The 19,516-nt window shown below is 43.3% G+C and overlaps 1 protein-coding gene across 2 annotated transcripts; it reads left to right on the forward strand.

The window, feature by feature from the left end:
- Positions 1–404: 404 nt before the first annotated feature.
- snx10a (sorting nexin 10a) lies at positions 405–6,374 on the forward strand. 2 transcript variants are annotated; one of them, XM_037092152.1, is made up of 7 exons: positions 405–697; positions 1,873–1,962; positions 3,683–3,769; positions 3,861–3,961; positions 4,057–4,155; positions 4,320–4,511; positions 5,844–6,374. In XM_037092152.1, exons 2-7 carry the CDS (start codon positions 1,930–1,932, stop codon positions 5,977–5,979), a joined length of 648 nt encoding a protein of 215 aa, XP_036948047.1. In that variant the 5' UTR covers positions 405–697; positions 1,873–1,929; the 3' UTR covers positions 5,980–6,374. The 2 variants fall into 2 exon arrangements, with proteins under 2 accessions (XP_036948047.1, XP_036948042.1); XM_037092147.1 differs by having other exon boundaries at positions 406–697; positions 1,915–1,962.
- The last annotated feature ends 13,142 nt before the right edge of the window (positions 6,375–19,516 follow it).

Raw genomic sequence — 19,516 nt, forward strand, 5'->3', positions numbered from 1 at the left:
CATATCCCTGAATGAGATAATAAAATATCCAAGAGATAGAAATTCTCAGGGAATAATGACAGCAACCACTAAAGGTGTAGGTTGGATATTGATCATACTTGATTTATTTTTATTTGATTAAGGAAACTATATTTTTTTTCCTTCTTAAGGACAATAGAGTCACTTACTTATAGCAAGTAAATAAAAGGAGCTGACGGATTTAAAGGCTCATAGATTTGACTGTGGCATCTAAATTAGCCATAGCCACAAAACATTTTTAAAAAACTTTAAAGCCTAGTAAATATAATGGTGTGCTGTGTGCTGTGTTCTGTAATGTCCAGTCATCAGCAACAAGCACACAAACACTCCCAGCAGCAGCAGCAGCTCCCTCCTCCCACCAGGTGATTCCTGTTAAACGGACTCCTCCCAGTCAATTAGACTCAGCTGCGCCTCGACGACACGTTTCTCACATCGTCTGTTCGGGCTGGTTCCACAGCTTAACTTCATTTTTAACGAGTCCGACTTTTTTTTTTAATTATGTGTATGTTTTAAACCCTTGTGGCCTTCTAGAGGCAGGAAAGAGGTGATCCAGCACCGAGCTGAGGTCCAGCGCACTGAGTCTTAGCAGCAGTTGGGTCCGGAGCCTCCAGCAGCGCGCTGAGCTGCTCCTGCTGTTCACTAACAGCGGGTTACTGCTGGGAGAGTGCAGAGGAGAGAGGTAAGACTGCAGCTATCATGATTTGAGAGTCCTCTGCTTTAATTGTAGATTTTCAGAAAGTTGGGCGCTTCATCACTGTGATACATAGTTTGACAGTTAATTCATTTAATATATTTTTATTTATTTATCGATTTTTAAAGGAGAGGTAGTTTCCCAATGACTACAGAGTTGTAAAATGTGGCTGTTTAGGATTCTGGACTATAAACTGCCTGTTGTTTGCAGATGTTAATGCACTATGATCCTGCAGCCACAGGAGGACAGTTCTTGGTGGTTTTGTGCATAAATGCAGCTGAAAGTAATGTGAATGTGTTGTGTATCCTGTCATGGCCAGATTGATTTATAGTGAAGACTGATCTTCTTGTTGACCAGAGGAGACTGTGTGCAGCATGTTTCTTCCTCCTTGAAGCTTTTGACCTGTTGAATGATTGCACTGCACTGCTACCATCAACAATAAACCATCATGTCAGCAGGAATGTGAAGTCTGTATGGTGTCTTTTCACTAAATGTATCCAAATATGTAAAGGTCTTGGTGTGGATTTCATGTGACGCTTGCAGAAGGTCGATGCAGTATAGCTCAGAGTCAAACATTGTTTCTGAACCAAACTGATTAGTCCTGCTTGAACCTGCTGCTCTTAAATGATGTGTGTTTCACTGAGGTGTCGGGCAGACGATGCAGCACGTTGCTGAAGCCTTTAGAGATGCCTGTCATGTGAGGGGAAAGCTGTTGTTGGAAAGGTTGCATGCCATGTTTTTGATCACTGATCTGAGCAGTTAGAGTTGCATGTTAATGGCGTACTTGGCCCATAATAGCTGTAGTTGTTCAGTGAACGGGCAAAGAGCTGGCGAGGCTGCCAGAAAAGGCTTTCATATCATTTTCAGTGTGTATGTAAATCCATATTAAGGTGTTTAGGGTCATTATATTCCCTCTCGATCTAAATCCTGCTCCCTCGACCTTTGCTCCCGTGTCCCACATCAGCCCCAAATATGTGCAACTTTGAGTCCTAAAACTATTAATCTGCCTGTGCTTTACAAAACAGATCGAGCTTTGCCTACAATGGACTTTGGGTGCTGGACTGGTCATTACTGTGCTTTTTGTGCTTAATGAAAATTATAATGCTTTTCTACTCTGTAGTTCACATCAACTCTGATTTTGTGCTAAAATAAGATATTCTAAGTTTGAACAGGTCACTTGTGATGTTTCTGTCTCCCTCTGGAAGGTGCTGCTGCCTGCTATGGACAGTGTGCTAAACACTCTCTCAAAAACTGTAAGTGATTACACTTTCTCACACTTTGTCTTGTAATTAGTGTGAATGCTGAAGGCATTAAAGTTTTTATTCTTCTTCCATACGTTTTTCGGCACGCTTCTTCTCCTATAGTTCTTGAGCTATTGAAACCATTCAAGTATCAAAATGTGCAGCTTTTTATGGACATGTGTGCTTCTATTTTTCTTTCTTCTACCTTTCATAATTTTGGAAATATTAAGCTTTTTATGCAAAATTTTGCCCATTCATCCTTATGGGGATTTTTTCAAATTTCATTCAGCTATAACTTCAGCATACGTTCAGCTATTGAAACCATTCAGCTATTAAAACATTCAGCTTTTTAAGCTCTTTCAGTCTTGTGCTTTTCAGCTTTTCAACTTTTCAACTTTTTCATAAATTCAGCTTTTTATAAAAAAATTTAACATTGCCGCAAATGGGAAAAGCTTCAAATCCTCTTCAAAAATCCTCGACTTTCATCCTCTTCTCCCTCATGCTTTGAGCTAGAGACACCATTCCAACTTTAAAAGAGTCACAAAACCTTGAACTATTGCCGGTGTATTCAGTTTTTAAAGATATTGTACAGTTTTGGACTAATCACAGTTTTAGTTTGGAGAACTTTTAGCCCGTCTTCTGACTTTATAATGGGTGTGTATTGCGTCGGCTAGAGTGCGTGACATCATCGCTAGAGTGTAGAGCAGCTGAAGCTGATCAAGAAAAAAATTCTCTTCAGCTTGATTTAGATCCCAAACCTTTTACTCAACATAGACAATGTATACATAGAAATGTAGGAAATCTTGTTGGCTTTCAGATGATGGTCTCATTATAGATGTACGAGTTACAGTTTTGGATGTGGAAGCCCTGGAGCGACAAGAAGTGAAGCAGCTGCCGCATTAGCCCCAATGTTAATTTTGAGCCTAAAGTTCTAGAGGACAGCAGACGGTACCTGATTTGTCTCTCGCGTTTGTGCCCTCATTTCTCACTTTCCAGAAATAAAAACTAGATTACCTAGTTCAGCAATATCTCCTCTCACTCACCATATAGATGTTTTGACCCTAACTATTAACGTTTTTTCTAAAATCGCAGGGGTTTGGGAGGCATTTTCCCATTCATTCTTATGGGGACAGCATGTGTATCTGTAGAATGCGTGTGTATTGCGTCAGTTAGAGTGAGTGACACAGTCACTTGATTGAGAGCAGCTGGAACACTGGAGAGAGAATTCTCTTCAGCCGGATTTGAATCCCACATCTTTTACTTTACATAGATGATGCAGCCATTTTAAGCTCTTTCCGCCTTTAACTTTCAACCTTTTCAGTGTTTTTTCACCTTTATTAAGTTCTTTCTGCTTTTAACTTTCCACCGTTCCAGTCTTTTTTCACATTTTTAACCTCTTTCTGCCCTCTTGCTCTAGACCTTTTTAGCCTTTTCAGATATTCATCTTTCTACCTTTTCAACTCCTTCAAACATTCTGCTTCATGTTCAGATATGAAAATGTTAAACTTTTTAAACTCTTTCAGCCCTCCTCAGCTTATCTGCATTACCATCTTTTAAAAATATTCATCTTTGTACCTTTGCAGCTTTTTTTTTTATACATTCTGCTTCACGTTCTGCTACTCTCTAAGTTATGGTCAAGGTGAAACTGGTTTTGCTGAAACGTATCTTGTGTTCATTTAAAACGTAGACGGGCATCTTTACAATCTCCTTTTCTCTGTTTTGAATTGTGTAGGAGTTTATCAGCATTTGTGTTCGGGATCCTCGGGTCGTTAAAGATGACCTCTGGCACAAACACATCGACTATGAGATCTGTGTACACGTAAGTGTAATGGCTCTGATTTTTTTCTTCTTCGTCATCTTCATCTTGAACTCCTGTGTGATTCATCTATTGACTTGATTTCTTTTTGTAGACCAACAGCATGTGTTTTCGAAGAAAGACTTCCTGTGTAAGGCGACGTTACAATGAGTTTGTTTGGCTGCGACACTGCCTGGACCAGAATGCCCTCAGCTTGTATGTTGATGCTGCAGATTCATATCATACATTTCCATTGATTTTGCTTGCAATAATTTTTCAGAGTGCATTTTTCTCTGTTGGTCTCCATCTAGAGAATTACCCAAGTTGCCTCCCTGGAACCCCTTCTTCAGTCTGAGGAACACACAGCAGCTCTTGCAGAGGATGAAGGGCATGCAGGAGTTTTTAGAAATGTGAGCTAAAGCAGTGGCAGCAATCAAATTATAGTCTACACACCCTCTTCAAACCCCCAAGGCTTTAATAATGAACCTGCTGAAAGCAGGAGCACAGTCTGACTTGAAGGAGACCTTGTTCTATGTTGTTTTAACAGTTTTTAAATGTCTCCCTTCTTCTTTAGTGTTCTTCGTGAACCTTTGTTGTTATCAGACAGTCGACTCCATCTGTTCCTCCAGTCAGACCTCAGCATCACGAGGATGGAAAGGTGTGCTCTTGGTAAGACCAGGTACACAGTGGGTGAAGCCATACAGCGCTCCAGCAGCGGTTTCATCAGCAGATTAGAGGACAAAGGCTGTGATTCTGACTCGGAAAGGTACGAGTTTGGATGGATTGGTTTGCATTATAAAGGCCTGAAATGTGACCACACTCCACTACAAGTCAAAGTCCTGTGTTTAAAATGGGATTTTAGTAAAAGTATTAAAAATCACAAAAGTTGGAAGTTGTAAAAAGTATCCGAAAGTCATTCTTGTTAGATGACGTGTTAAAGGAAAAGTCTTAAATTATCTATTAATAACTGTCTTAAGTAACAAAAGTACAAGTAAAAGTTAATTAAACATATCTCTACATATGTTTTATGCATGTATATGTACAAGGGGTCAACAGAGTGACTGGAAATCTATTTATTGAATTTCTAATACATTTTAAAATGCGCTTTTTTGGCTCTGCTGTAGAATGTAATCTACAACTAATAACTGAAGTTATCAAATGCATGTGATGGAGTAAAAGTACAATATTTGGAGTGGAATTTTAAAGTAGCAGAAAATGGAAAAATATCTCCATAGTTCCTTGCACTTAGTTACATACATGCAGTCAGGATGCATATCTATTGTGATGTTAAAAGTAACTAGTAACCAAAATACAATATTTGCCTCTGATGTAGTGAAGTTTAAACGGGTTTCATACATGTGTTTAGAAATCCTTAAATGGTTAGATTATATAAGAGCGGATTAATTGGCAGATTAAAGTTTAGATTCTGCTTTGTGTTGCTGCAAAGTCTATTTACTGACAGTATGATGTCACAAAACATCATTTTGGTTGTTTAAAGCACAAACACATCTGATTTAATGTTGTGAAGTGAAATGATAACTTCTGAGTGAATGTCCTGTGTAATTCACCAAAGGTGCTAGAAATCTTTAGTGTAAAATGCTTGAATTCAACTGTGGTAAATACAGTATGTAGGAATCCTGTATGAAGTTGCATAAAATGTAAATACTCAAAGTACTTATACAACACTTAAAGGTGCATTATGTAGATTTAGGGAAGATTTTAATTACAAGAGAGTCTTCATTGACTCATTTATTTTAATTTTTAATGCCTAAACAAACTCTTTGATTTCATGACTGAATAAACAAACTGAAACAGTTTCACACTGTTTGACTTTGTTTATCTGTGGCGGACCCTGCCACATTTTCTCGCTTTAAACAGTGTTCTTGGGGATCTTCTTTTCCTCTGAGAACAGCAGCTTGTTTATTCAGTTATGGAAAAAATAAATTTGATTTTGTTTTATTACCTCATTAATTTTGAGTTTTTGAATTTCCCCTCGAAAGCTACGTACTGCCCCTTTTTTATTAAGTAAATGTGCTCAGTTCCGTTCCACAGCTGACGCTGTCTGACTTGGACCCTTCCACCTCTTTTCCTCCCACAGCTGCTCTTCATCACTGAGTTGTGGACTAAGCGTGGACACTTCATTGCAAGGGAGCCACCTCACGTTCTTCGAGTCCTCTGACAGAGAGCCAGAACTGTTCCCTTGTCTTTCAGAAACTCCGCTCACTGCTCCCTGACGCTCTCGACCACCTTCTCCTCCGTTATTCTGTGGAGCGTTTTGCTTTTCATTGTTAATTTCAAAAGAGAGGAAAAAAAAGCTTTGTTTTACTTGTGAACTTCATTATTTTCTTTGACGTTTTGTTGCTTTATTAATGATTGTTTTAGTTTTCTCTCAGAGTATGCTCATGTCATTTGATTAAGTTTGCACTTGAAAAGATGTTTTCAAAATATTATTGTTCACCTGCAATTTATCATGGTGAATTCTTAAATATTTTCTAACTATATATTTTTATCTGCACTGAAGCTCTTCTGAGATTAGCGAGGGATGTGTTTTGACTTGACAGTTTTTAGAAAAATGTTTGAGAATACTTTTATGATTTGTTAATGAATAAATTTCCTTTTTAAAAGAAAACAAGGCTTGTTTGTTCCTTTATTTTTATTTGTTAATGTTTTAATGTTGAATTCAGCCAGCTTTTCTTCAATCTGACTTCAGTGCAGCTGTTGTAAGAGCCCAGTAGAGGGAGTGTAGACATCATAGGACCTTTTTTATCAGAGAAAAAGTGGTCTGTCGCTCTGCAGCTGTGATGAAGTTGATTCAGACTTCATATTCCTGTTGTTTGTTATACTGATCATACATGTAATTTTAAAAATGTGTTAATTAGTGTGCAGTTGAGTTGTCCTGTAATGCATTAAGCAGCACAGAGTTTGATCAATGTGTCTTCTGCAGTGCCCTTCAGGATGTGTTAATGCACCATATCTAACTGCTAAGTGCACTTGAGTGTTATAATTTGGGCATCTTCAGTTTGATGGTGACAAAGCGGTCCAGTTCTGGTCACATTTCATCCCGGTGTCACTTCTCTCCCCAGGTGAGACGGCCTAATTAAAGGGAGCTGGCAAATTAATTTAACCATTACAGACTTCTCTTGGGAGTCAACCTGCGAGAAACAAGACGGCTTCAAACTGTGTGTGTTACAGCGGCGTGTGTGTGTGGACGGACAGGAGTGCTGGACAGCCCTGTAAATTGAAAGCTGATGAAAGAAGCAAAGGCTCATTAAAGGAGACAGCAGCTGTCCCCCCTCCTCCCTCCCTCCTCCACCAACAGCTGAACTGACGTGGGCCGGCCCAACAGTAAACCGGGCCTGTCCCTCCTGTGTCTCTGTCCTCTTCTCTCCTTCCCCTGGATGGTGCTGTCTCCCTGTGCGCACCAGCCATAATGAAGCTGTCAGTGACTTCACACACACACCATCCACTGAGCTGTGTTCAAACAACACACACACACACACACACACGCTCTGGTGGGAAAAGCTGTGGATGAATGAACATTTTCTCTTTTCCTCATTCACTGTCACTTTTCAGGGTCCCACTGGTTTGTGGTTGTGTTTGCTGTTGAGGTTGACCTTATCAACGCGCCCCATGACACACACACACACACATCTACTGTTTGGTTCAGAGCAAGTCAATTTTCTGACAAAAATGAAATGCAACCGCGAGCAGTGGCATCCTGTGTGTGCTCTGTGTGTGTCAGTACGGGACAACATCTAGCATTTGGATATTGAGTATTCATGGTACATGTCTTATTTCAGCTTGGTAATTTATAACTCAATTTCCAGTGTGCGTTGAAGCGCTTCATACCTCCAAAACACCAAACAAAGCCCAAACCCAATTGTATTTCAAAGCAATTAGGGTGTCCACTGAGTTGTGAACGGGCCGCGTCGCGGTGGCTCTGGGCCCGTGAGAAATTTTTAATTGTTAATTTTCTGTCACATTAGTCAACTTCAGCGCCTCTGGACAGGTGAGCCCGCTCCTGTAACTCAACACATAAAATGACACATTCTCAGCTCTTCGTTGCAGCAGATAGTGGATGGTGTTTGTGTGTATGTGTGTGTGTGTGTGTGTGTGTGTGTGTGTGTGTGCGTGCGTGTGTGTGTGTGTGTGTGGAGGAAGGTTCGGCTGTGTGAGATGAGTTAACGACAGGATTGTATATCATATTTACAGCTGTTTAATGGTGGGAATCTGTCTAATGCGTTTCTATACATGAGGTGACCGTCAATATTGGTATTACTTTATGAGTGTAGCTCATTTAGTCTTTCACCTGCAGCCACCACAGGGAGTGGCTTCACCTCTGTGACCTCACAAAAGCCAACAACTGCAAAACCCAAATGAGCCATTACCCTCCCTGTGTAACTCTGGCCCTGCCCCCTGCGAGCCTCCTCGCACCCACATTTTCTTTCCATCACTCTTCTCTCTTTATTTTCCCCTCTTTTCCTCATCATCTCTCTGTGGGCTGCTCGCTTAATTAGCTGCTCTGTTTTGCTGACGCTGCAGGACCCTGGCTCACAGTACCTCAGATGTCTGATCTGTTGAGGAAGGAGGCCCGGAGGAGGTCTCTCTTTCGCGCCGGGCGAGACGGGTATGGCGGGTCAAAGGTGACGACTCGCATTGTATTTGTGATTATTACCTCTAAAGTGCTATTGCATAGAGTGTCATTAAAAGTCAATGCGTCTCCCTCTCTTTCTCCCTCCCAGACCCCGCCATTTCACAGCCTAAAACACACACACACATACACACATTTTGCACGCACTCCACACATCGGCAGCCATTTAACAGCTAAAATACGACCCGTGCGCAGATAAATGTCACAGGGCCATCTATCTGCGAGTGTTAAAAGTCGGCTAATGGAGATGACATATTAGCGGCCCAAATGACTGCCATAAAAACTCCCCACCGTACCTTGCAGCGCCGCCCGGCCACTGTCGCTGCAGCTGGATACGGCAGCGGCACTGCAAGCGATCCGTCCGCAGAGAGATGGAGAGCGGATGGAGGGTGATGTCATATCTAGATATTTTTGATTCGACGATTGGAGGAATAACGACTTTAAGATATTTACCAAGGGGCCAAAGTGTAACGCTGCATTACACGCACTCTACATAACGCTACTGATGTAATGCTGCTGACCTCTCACCTTTGACCTTTCATAGAGTCAGACATTATGAGTCAGGTCAGCTCCAGCCTCTGTGTGTGTCAATACCACAGCTGCCTTTACGATCAATAATCCAATCCTACTTGAGCCTCCTCCACAGGTACGTGTTCACCTCCTCTCTTCCTCCTTCATCCCTCCTATCTCTTTATTAATTACCCTTCTCTATCCATGCGTGTCTTTCTCTCTCTGAGTGAATGGAGCAGTTGTAATTGCTTCTCTCTGGAGCAGTTAGGAGCGGCACAAAGGAACCGTATAGAAACCACATTTGCATTCAAGATGAGCCGAGATGGAGAGGAGGGAGGGAGCACTGCCCTCCTGCCCTATACTGAGCAGCACCACTTACACTCTCTTTCTCTCTCTCTCTCTCTCTCTTCCTCCTCTCCTCTCCTTCCCTCCCTCCTTCTCTCATCTATTGTCTCCCTCTCTCCATCCCTTCCCCTCTACCTTATCTGCTCCCGCCACCCCCACCTCCTCCTCCCTTTCGCAGCATGGCTCCCCTTGCATTGTCTTTCCAGAGAGTTCCAAGGTCGACGGGAGCTAGCTCATCAGAGCAGGGTATTGTACACTTAGTGGTGGTATGGACGAGCTAATTTGTGCGTGCGTGACTCCTGCATGCGCGCGTGTGTGTGTGTGTTGTGCATGTCCCGAGGCCTGCATATGTGAGCACGCATGCTTCGAAATACGTGATTGTGTGTGTGTCTGTGTTTCTAATGGCTGGTAAAAAGGGGTGAAGGAGGGGAGGCTGTAATTAATAACTCATAAGCTCAGAATTGCAATTTTTTACAACCACCAATATCTCACCACCTCTTAGACCTGAGCCATCACTCTCACTCACTCCTGTGGAGCAGACACACACACACACACACACACACACACACACACACACACACACACACACACACACACACACACACACACACACACACACACACGCACACACACACACACACACACACCAACTCCTGAGGGCTCTTTTCCAGCTATATAAGCATTTCTCGTTTGTTTCAGCGTTTTTTGATCAATACAGTTAAAACGCCAAACCAAGCATAATTAGGTCTGAGATGGCTCCCACTGTGACTGAATAGGTTTCACCTAGGGAGGTGCTCACCATTATCATCATCGCTCCACGCGTGTGTGTGCGCATGTGTTCATACCACACGCAGCGGGATCTAATAGAATTGACAAAGTGCACATCGGGACGTAGATTAAAGGAGAACTCTGAGCCATAGGTTGACTTTAGCAGGTGATGGAGTTGCCCATTCACCGTGCTTTCATTCACCTCCATCTTCATTCCCATGATCATTTAGACAACCTTTACAATGCATCTCTGCCAGCAGATTCATTTCAATATGTTATAGGCCACTTCAATCATTTTTTATTGGTTTATTTACTCAGAACGATACATAAATGGAGACGAGGGAGATCATAAATTGTCCACAATTACCATTATACACAGTGAAGTGACTCTCCTCTGTGCTATAATCCAGGGTGAAACCCTTTGTAAAATCCATCTTAGACAGTAAAGAAGGACGACTTCAGGCACTCACTGCACATTTACTCTCACTGCATTTACTCCTCATTAATACCAGAACAAAGCTTTGAAGAACTCCCTGTATATCAATTTTGTGAACAAAATCCATCACTTGATGGCCCCAAAATGTAAAAGCCCCTGTCTGCAGAAGCATTATCATTTTATCAGCTGCAGCTTCCAGTTTCATGGCATACACTTTTTAAAAAAAAAAAAAAGACTGATATTTCATTTTTGTATAAAGCTCATATCCTCCTTCATTCAGCAGGAACATCAGCAGCCGTATGTTCACAGGGAGAATATTTCTTCATTCTGATTGTAGATTTTGGGTCATCTGTTTACATAGGATGGGATTTATAGGGTCCGGTGTTTACATGCAGCAACCAATTTAATTGGAACAACGGTGTTAGGTCATGCATATTTGATCTCTTTTGGTGCATGTTGGATCAGCTCCCTGTCCTGATGATGGATATCTATGGTTCAGCACATACTTTCCTCAGAAGCCTCCATCTTTGGTTAATGTGTCGCTACACGTTTACGTCAAGATGGCGGGCGTATGCAGAAAGAACGCAGCCGGTCGCACCGTTTACATAGGACAATCTAAATTCTGATCACTTCATGAAAGGGTTTATCATGTTCATATGTACAATTATGCTTAAGCTCTGTAAGTGCTTCCAGTATTTATCTGTACTGAGTTTGAACACACTGAATTATTTATCTGTTTTTCTTGCCTAAACGTTTTAATTCTAAGCCTGCAGAAGACCCATGACTGCCTCTATTAGCTGAGAAACACAAAGGCTCCACATCATATAGTCTTACATGGTTCAGGTATAAAATGAATGACAATCACACCGAAAAAAGACACTTAGCACTTGTTTTTCTGGCAAAATATCCAGGCACCTGGCAAAAAAAACCATCATTTTGTGACATCAAAATACTCCTGACTGAGAGTAACACAGGAAAAAAACTCATTATAGTTCTTCAGTTTCTTCTCCATTAACACAGCATTGTGTATATAAAATATTCAAAAACAAGTGCTTCGTTGGAAGAAAAGCCTGCTCAAAGAGCAAAACACATAAAAACTACATTAACCTGCATCATTTCCAAGTTCATGACTTTAAAAGGTAGTATAAACTATCTATTATTAAATGATGCATCAGTCTTTCAGAGGCTGGTTTGTAAGCGGCTCAGGAGAGAATGAAGAGAGAGTGGATAAAGATCGCTCAGTGGCTGTTTTAGGCTCTAGGGTGGTCAGAGAAGATCTAGTCTGATCAAATTTCAATTAAATGGCTGCTAAACCAGGATCTCTGGTGTTGAGGTGTTCACTATGAAATGAGAGGAGCTTTCTGACGGAGAAAACATTAAAGAAGCATCCTCGATTGCCATTTTTCTGTCATTTGATCATTTCTGAAATTGATGCTGACTATTAACAGGTTTCAAAGTACCGCTCTGCAATTTATTTAAATTTAATTCAGTTTGGGTTTATATGGAGCATTTTTATTCTGTTTTGGCTTTTAAACTGTTTAGTATTGTAATATCATGCTTCATGTAAAGGCAGTTTAACAAGTACTGGAATATTGTCCGTATCATGGCTACCCATGCTTGTTTGAATCTGCTGCCAATTTATAGTTGCTATTCGTAACTTCTTCTGTCTCTTACTGATCTTTTGGGGGAGAAGGAAGAGCAGTTTGTCTCCAGGGTCACTCGAACACTCAGAGAAATGAAACGGAGGGCAGATGGCAGCAGCAGGGTCACGTCAACGTAGGCTGGAGTTTAAGCCGAACTGTCCCTTTAAAGGGAGAGCACGACGAGAAAACATCTCAATTCTGATCACAGCCAACAAATAGCCTAATATGCCGTGTGGGAGTGTGTGTGTGTGTGTGTGTGTGTGTGTTGTACAGGTGTCTATTACAGAGAGAGAGAGAGAGTGAGAGAGAGACCCAAACTGCTGCTCTTTGGGGGGATCATTTCAGAGGCGTATGTTGTGCATGTGCATGCCTCTATAAGCAATCTGTATGTGTGTGTGTGTGTGTGTGTGTGTGTGTGTGTGTGTGTGTGTGTGTGTGTGTGTGTGTGTGTGTGTGTGCCGGGGAGGACGCGGGGCGGGAGGAGGATTTAGACCCATCATAAAGGAATTCTCCCCCCCAGCCCGTAGCTCATCCCGACACTTTTATGCCTTTTTATTTTCAGGCCCATTGCAGCCAAGCCCAGAGATGTGATTTATACTGCCTGGCAGCATGGGCACTGCAGCAAGAAAGACAGATGGAAGGAGGGAGGAGAGGAGGGGGGAGGAGGAGGAGGAGGAGGAGGAGGAGGAGGAGAGGGCTTTGCCGAGAGAGAGAGGGGAAGGGGAGTGTGTGTGAGAGGGGTAATAAAAGAAGGAGAGATGAGGAGGTCAGGAGAAGAAGAAGAGGGAAGGGTTGAGAAAAAGCAGAAGGAGAGAAAGGAAACAAAAAAATCTCCTCTCTTTTGTGGCGAGGAGGAGCTCTCCCCTCGTCTCCCTCTCTGCCACATCTTCACCTCTACATCTCTCTCTCTCTAATGAGTTATTGGCCCTGTCTGACTCAGGAAGAGAAGCCCCATCTCTCCACCAAACTGGCGCCCTGACAGCCTAAATCACCCTCCTTCCCCAATCCTCCGCCACCCCACCTCCATTCCTCTATTTCTCCCCTCCTCCTCCTCCAGGCGACTGGGATACTCCACCTCCTTCTCCTTCTTCCCTCACGCCTGCCTGAGGTGTGTGAAATCTTCATGGCATTCCCATTGATTGGTATTGGGAGTGGAGTGGGGGGGTTGTGAGCGTTTGACGGGCTCAGGTCTGAGGAGGAGGCCGCCGCCCACCAGGAGACAGCTCACTTACAGGGTACATGGAGAGGGAGGAGGGAGGTGGCAGGGTTGTGAAACGGCAGGCAGGTGAGGGCCAAGAAAGGAAGAAGGGGAACTTGATGTCGCATGCAGGTGCAATGTGGATATGTGTGCGTGTGTGTGTGTGTGTGTGTGTGTGTGTGTGTGTGTGTGTGTGTGTGTGTGTGTGTGTGTGTGTGTGTGTGAGACACCTTCCTGCCAGTGTGGCGTTGTGCTGTCTCTGCGCTGTAACATCTCTCTCTGTCACCCAGCCGCCTGAGAGGAGATGAGCTGCCATGCTGACTGTCATTCATCCATCACAAAAGACAGCTCGCACACACACACACACACACACACACACACACACACCCTCTCTAGGATACAAAGCTAAACAAGCTTTTTTTTCTGCTTTCATCCAAATTTCCACTTAGAAAAAACACTTTCTTTGGGTTCCTGTCGATACATTTTTCCCCTCCTCCTCCTCCTCCTCCTCCTCCTCCTCGCTTTCTGTCTCCACTCCTGACCATAACTGTCACCAAAGTATTTTCGAGAAGGAATTGCCTCCCAAATTCAGCTCCAAATGAGAGCAGGGACTGCTGAAACGCCTCTGGTTTATTACCCCATTAATCTGCGACTATTTCGCCCAGAGACTTCAAATTTGATATCGGGCACTCATATCTGTCTGATTCAAAGCATGCTGATGTGTAATAATCCCAAAAGAGAAACGCATTGGTATCTAAAAGCAGAGAGGCATGTTGGTGTAATCTGCTCCACAACTAGGGTCAGTTGTAACATCGGTTGGGGTTAATTGTAGCGATCATAAAAAGTGTTCATTTTCTAATTAAATCCTAATTACTTTCGTCATTAATTTTAATGGGGTCATTTATAATGTCTCAACAACAGAACCATGGATGCTGCGTGGCTCTGTGTGTTTTGAGAAAGCAAATATGGATGTATAACTGCGTGTGTCTCCGGAGCTAACACAGAAACAGCATGACACCAAATTAGAATCTCGGGGAGCTGGTGTTTATCCCGTAATGCAGCGGCAGAGCACACGCCGCTTTGTTTAATGTAAATGTAAATTGGAGACGAGCGTGGCAGCAGGGATGTGTTTGTTTACATCAGCACGGGGAGTTACAGTCTGAAATAACCCAGCACAAACACGGGCAGGGCACTCGGAAAACACTGGGATGAAAGTAATATTTGTGGATTTTAAGAATTTAAGCAGATTCTTTTAAATTAAACCCTTAATTTTAAAGGATAAGACTAATATTCTTCTATATTTTTTATGTTGTCAACAAATCCCAGGAGACACGAGCCATTCCTACTAAGGCTGTAAGTCTGTGAAAGTTGGACCACACACTTACTTCTTATCTAAACAAGGCTCATTTTCCTAAAACAGCTGGGAACTCGAGTTTATTGCAAACATTGCTCACACACGAGTGACTATATTTAGCTTTAGCTTGATAAACATTCGTGAATACTGACAACAGCAAGACAGTGTTTGCAGGATTCACTTAAAATTCCTCCCATGACACAGAGGAATCTGTGAGTATTTCACGTCATGTTGAATTGAAACATCCTTGAAACGCCACAGTTCTGTTGTGGCTGGTGGATCTGTTCCCAGTCCTTCACTTCTTTTTAATTCAACACCATTACAGCATAAAGAATCTCTCAGTAGTTCCCTCTACCTGTCTGACCTCCTGTGGGAGGAGCACTTGTGATTTCAGAAAGGTCAAATCAGTCTCATAACATTATAAAGCTTTTAGGAGAAGCTGCTCGGCTGATGACGAGGCAGTATCTCTGCTGCTGGTGAAGACGATAACACAGTCTGTGGGGATGAACGTACCGATTCTTTCATGATGTCACCTGCTGCTGAATGTTAAGTACCTACCTGAGTAAACGCATCCTTGGAGAGTTTCAGCACCTTCCCCACATACTCCCATTGAGTTCTCATTTACAAAGGACCAGCTCGAGCATTGGGTTTTATTTAACCATAACAGTCAGGCGGCGGTGATGTTGTTTTAGTTCGGCACAATTTATGTCGGCTCTAATTGGTCGCCCGTCCCGTCTCATGGCGCGTATCTTTGAACGAACAAACACGTGCTGCGCTGTTTCTCCAAACGCTCGTCGTCGCAGGCCTAACAGCCCGTACTGGCATGATGAATTTGATAAATCCTCTTATCGCCCCGGGAGACAATTAAAGCGCATGTGACAGGGGTCCCTATCTCCGCTCTCCTCCTGTAGTGCTTCATTTAGAAGCCATTTGTCTCCGCTATGGATTTCCTATTTTTAATGGCGCGCGTATGCAGGGGTCGGGGCCGTGCTGAATAATAGATGCCTTTTCGCTCCCTCTCTTTCCCTTTCATTCCCTCTCTCGCTCATTTCCTCATCGCCGGGGCCCCATGGGAGGGTGTCGGTGTCACTCTGGAAACCAAGGTGCAGCACTCCTGGTGCTCTCCAGATTCTGGCAGGAGGCTATTCAATCTAGCCGACCAGGCTTTTGGTGAAAGCCAGCGGCAGACAGTGAGCTGATATCAACGGGCACACGTTAACCCTCAGCACCCCCTCCTCCCCCACATCCCCAGTAAAGGACGTTTATCACAGAAAGCGGGGCCGCTGCGCACTGAGGTGATATATCGCCCTGGCCGAGCGCGAATGAATAGACTAGTAATTATCCCGTTAAAAGGGTGGCCAGACAAAGAGAGAACCTCGCTATAATTTAAATTGTTTTGTTTCCCCTGCAGTCGAAGCCTGGCCCGCTGACTGACATCACGGAATGGGAAAAGTGAGCCTATTTATAGCCTGAGACATTCAGCTAATTGTAGAATTTAATAAGGTTTCTGGAAGAGTGGATTCTGTAAAAGCCATCGGCCTGCACCTCCTCTGGTATCTCCTTCACATCTTTCTTTGCTCTGCATGACTCCCATATTTCTCTCTGTATCTCCTGCTTCAGCGTCGCCTCCCATCTTGCCATCTTCTATCCTAGCATCTCCACTTTTTGTCTATCCTGACCTCTCCCCCCGCGCCTCACCTCTCACTGAACCCCTCAATTTTTCTCCCCCTTCCCTCGTCCTGTTATCTCCTATCACACAAAATCTACCTTAGACTAATACTCCTCTCAGTTTGCTTGCGTGACTCTGATTGTGTGATTCTCTGGATGTCACGGCGGCTTAAGGTGTGCATGGATGCTTGTGTGCGTCTGTATGTGTGTGTGTGAGATTACGAGTGAAGACGCGTCCGGTGTGTGTGTGTGTGTGTGTGTGTGCATGCGGTCTCGTCTGGTGCGTGTGAGACAGGGGTAATTGAGCTCAGAGGGTTTTCTGTCTTTGGTGGCAGAGGGGAAATTGGAATCTTCAGAATCCATTAGAGAGACCCTCTCACAGCGTGTGTGTGTGTGTGTGTGTGTGTGTGTGCTTGTTGTGTTGTGTTTGTGTCGTGTGTGCATGTTTGTATGGTGGCAAAGAGAGAGAGAGAGAGAGAAAGGCGGCATGATGGGTAAAGGAGTCATAATGAGCACTGCAGCTAATGGACAGTATAAATATAAACATACAGTCAAAATTAACTGAAAGCTTACTTTGTGCTGCACGCGTGTCTTCAGTGTGTATGTGCGTGGAGACCCCAGTGTGTGTGTGTGTGTGTGTGTGTGTGTGTGTGTGTGTGTGCGTGTGCGCCGGCTATCTGACACTAACTGACTGAGTGCCTTCATAGACTGCGGGGGAAATGGGGAGAAAGAAGAGAGGGAAGGTGAGTGGAGAGAGAGAGAGAGGGAGAGAGAGAGAGGGAACAGCAGGTAGCCAGCAGCAGATGGTCTCAGGCTTCCTCCCTGCAGAGCTATCACTCTCCTCTCTCCTCTCTCTTTCCCTCTCTGCTCTCCTGCCTCATGTTCTTTCCTGCATTGCACGTCGTATAATGTATCACCTCACCTCAGCGTCCTTGGTCATGTACGGTGTCTACGCTATTTGCCGTCTTACATGTAACCAAAGCACCTTCTGTTGGCGAGGTTTGGTTAACTTAATTCTTGTCATACATGTGGTTGTTTTATTTGAGCAAGATGTTAAATGATAAGTGTAAGTTCCATCAAAATATCATTTCAAACAAAGAATGTATCCTACGAACAAGTGTTGTTGTTTAGGCCAAGCCCGATATATCTGCAGACTTCAGTCAGACTTCAGAGTTATTTGTTTAACAGTCTTAGGTGCACCGTTGTTATTCTGCAACAAGAAGAGAAAAATAATCCTCCTCTTGTTGGTAATTTTCAAAAACCATCACAGTAGGTTTTTGGTGGTGCACATTGCAGGACACAGGACGCAACAACGGTGCCACTGCTGAATTTGGAGGAAGATCAGCACATGGAAGGCCCTCTGACAATAAAATGGTTACATCCCTGCAAAAGAAACGGTAAGAGCTGCTACAGAAGCTTGTTAACGTGACCTGATAAGGGTTTTCATAACTTGCTTTTTCCAGCGTGTAGGTTGATAGTTTGGAAGTTGTTGCTATTTTTTCCTTTAGGACGCCATTCTGAAAATGGTAACACGCAGAGAGTGGAAGAGGAGAAAACTGCTCATACCAACACTCCACATCAGACTACATGTGATACACTCACTCCCAGTTCTGGACGTCTGGCTCTCGCTCCTAAGTGGTCTGAATGTACTTACAGTCAGTCACTTTGAGCAAAAGCATTTGCCATATTAATGTGATAATAATGTGATCACACAAGCTGCAACACCCGTCCATATGTTGACATTCTGACCTATCAGCAGTCCCGACGACATCATTACAGGAGCACTCAGCACTCGCGGGCCTTCATTTAGAGTCTGTACGGCTGTGATGTCATCATGCTGAAGAAACCGTCACTCACAGACAGAAGAACAGATTTAAACACCTGGCAAACCAAAAGAAACCCAAAACATAGATGGTGTCACTCACATATCGTGCATATAGTTTTGGTTTTATATCCTCGTGTTTTGAGAGCATGAAATCCAATGAAGTTACTTCCAAACCAATGAGGTTTGCTGCTCAGTTACCACATGTTAACCCGAGGAACGTCATCGGGACATTTTAGGTTGGAGACTATTATAGAGGCTCTATCAGAAAACCATCAATCATCTCAAGCACAAACATTGAAATGCAGACATTATAGATGTTTCCTTGTTTAAATAAAACAAAGTCTATTACATCTCATTTTCTCCTCAGCTTAATCTAGCATAAATCAAAGCATTGTGAAGGCAATAATCTGAATAAATTAAAGTCCAATCTGCTTCTAACAGGATTTACGTGAGTAAAAACTTGCGAAATGTTTCTTTCTTGTCAACTGAAGTGATAAGTGGGGTTTTGTTTGAGACCAAAGTGTGTGTTGTTGAGGGAAACAAGCTCGGATCAATACAGTCACACTGTTAGCACTTTAGTCACAGCTTCTTTAACATCCACTGTGTGTGTTGTTGTGTGTGTGTGTTTTATTTTTAGCCGTGCCCCCATGTGTATAAAGTTCTGTTTATGTCGCTAAGTGCGCTTAAATTGATATGAAACTGCATCCATGCGACGCCGTAGGGGCGTATGCATATGTATGTGCCTCAGTGTGTGTGTGTGTGTGTGTGTGTATGTGTGTGTGTGTGTGTACCTGTGTTTGTTTGTGTGTGTGTGTGTGCATGCGCGCGTGTGTAATGATTAGCCTTCTCTTAATGGGAAAATAACGTCAGAGCCACTGGGACGTTTAATCCATCTGAGCTGATTCTGTTTCCATCACAGCTATTGATCAACTCCCGTGACAAATCAACACAGGGGCTACTGGTGTGTGTGTGTGTGTGTGTGTGTGTGTGTGTGTGTGTGTGTGTGTGTGTGTGGTGAGGGGAGCACCTTACGCAGCATTTCACTATGTCACAAACAGAACTCGTAATGCCACAGTAGACTCTTTTTCTTTCTCTTTCCTCTCTTTCAGTCTTTCTCTGCTTTAGTCCCTTCATTAATTTTTTTCCATCTCTTCTTCTTCTCTTGTTTTGACTGTTTTCCTGCTCACACCCATCTTCCCTCCATCGCTGCCCTCCCTCCCTCCCCCTCTCTCTCCAGTCGTTAAGTGGTATTGGCTTTAAAGGGGCAGCAAATCAGTTGCTGATTAATACTGAATTTTTGGGGCCATTTGTCTGCACCGCTGCCCCTGTCTGTGACACTCTCCCCCCTCTTTTTCCTCCCTCCCTCTCCTCCT

Source organism: Acanthopagrus latus, chromosome 3 (genome assembly GCF_904848185.1).
Source record: "Acanthopagrus latus isolate v.2019 chromosome 3, fAcaLat1.1, whole genome shotgun sequence".
NCBI classification, from domain to species: Eukaryota; Metazoa; Chordata; class Actinopteri; order Spariformes; family Sparidae; genus Acanthopagrus; species Acanthopagrus latus.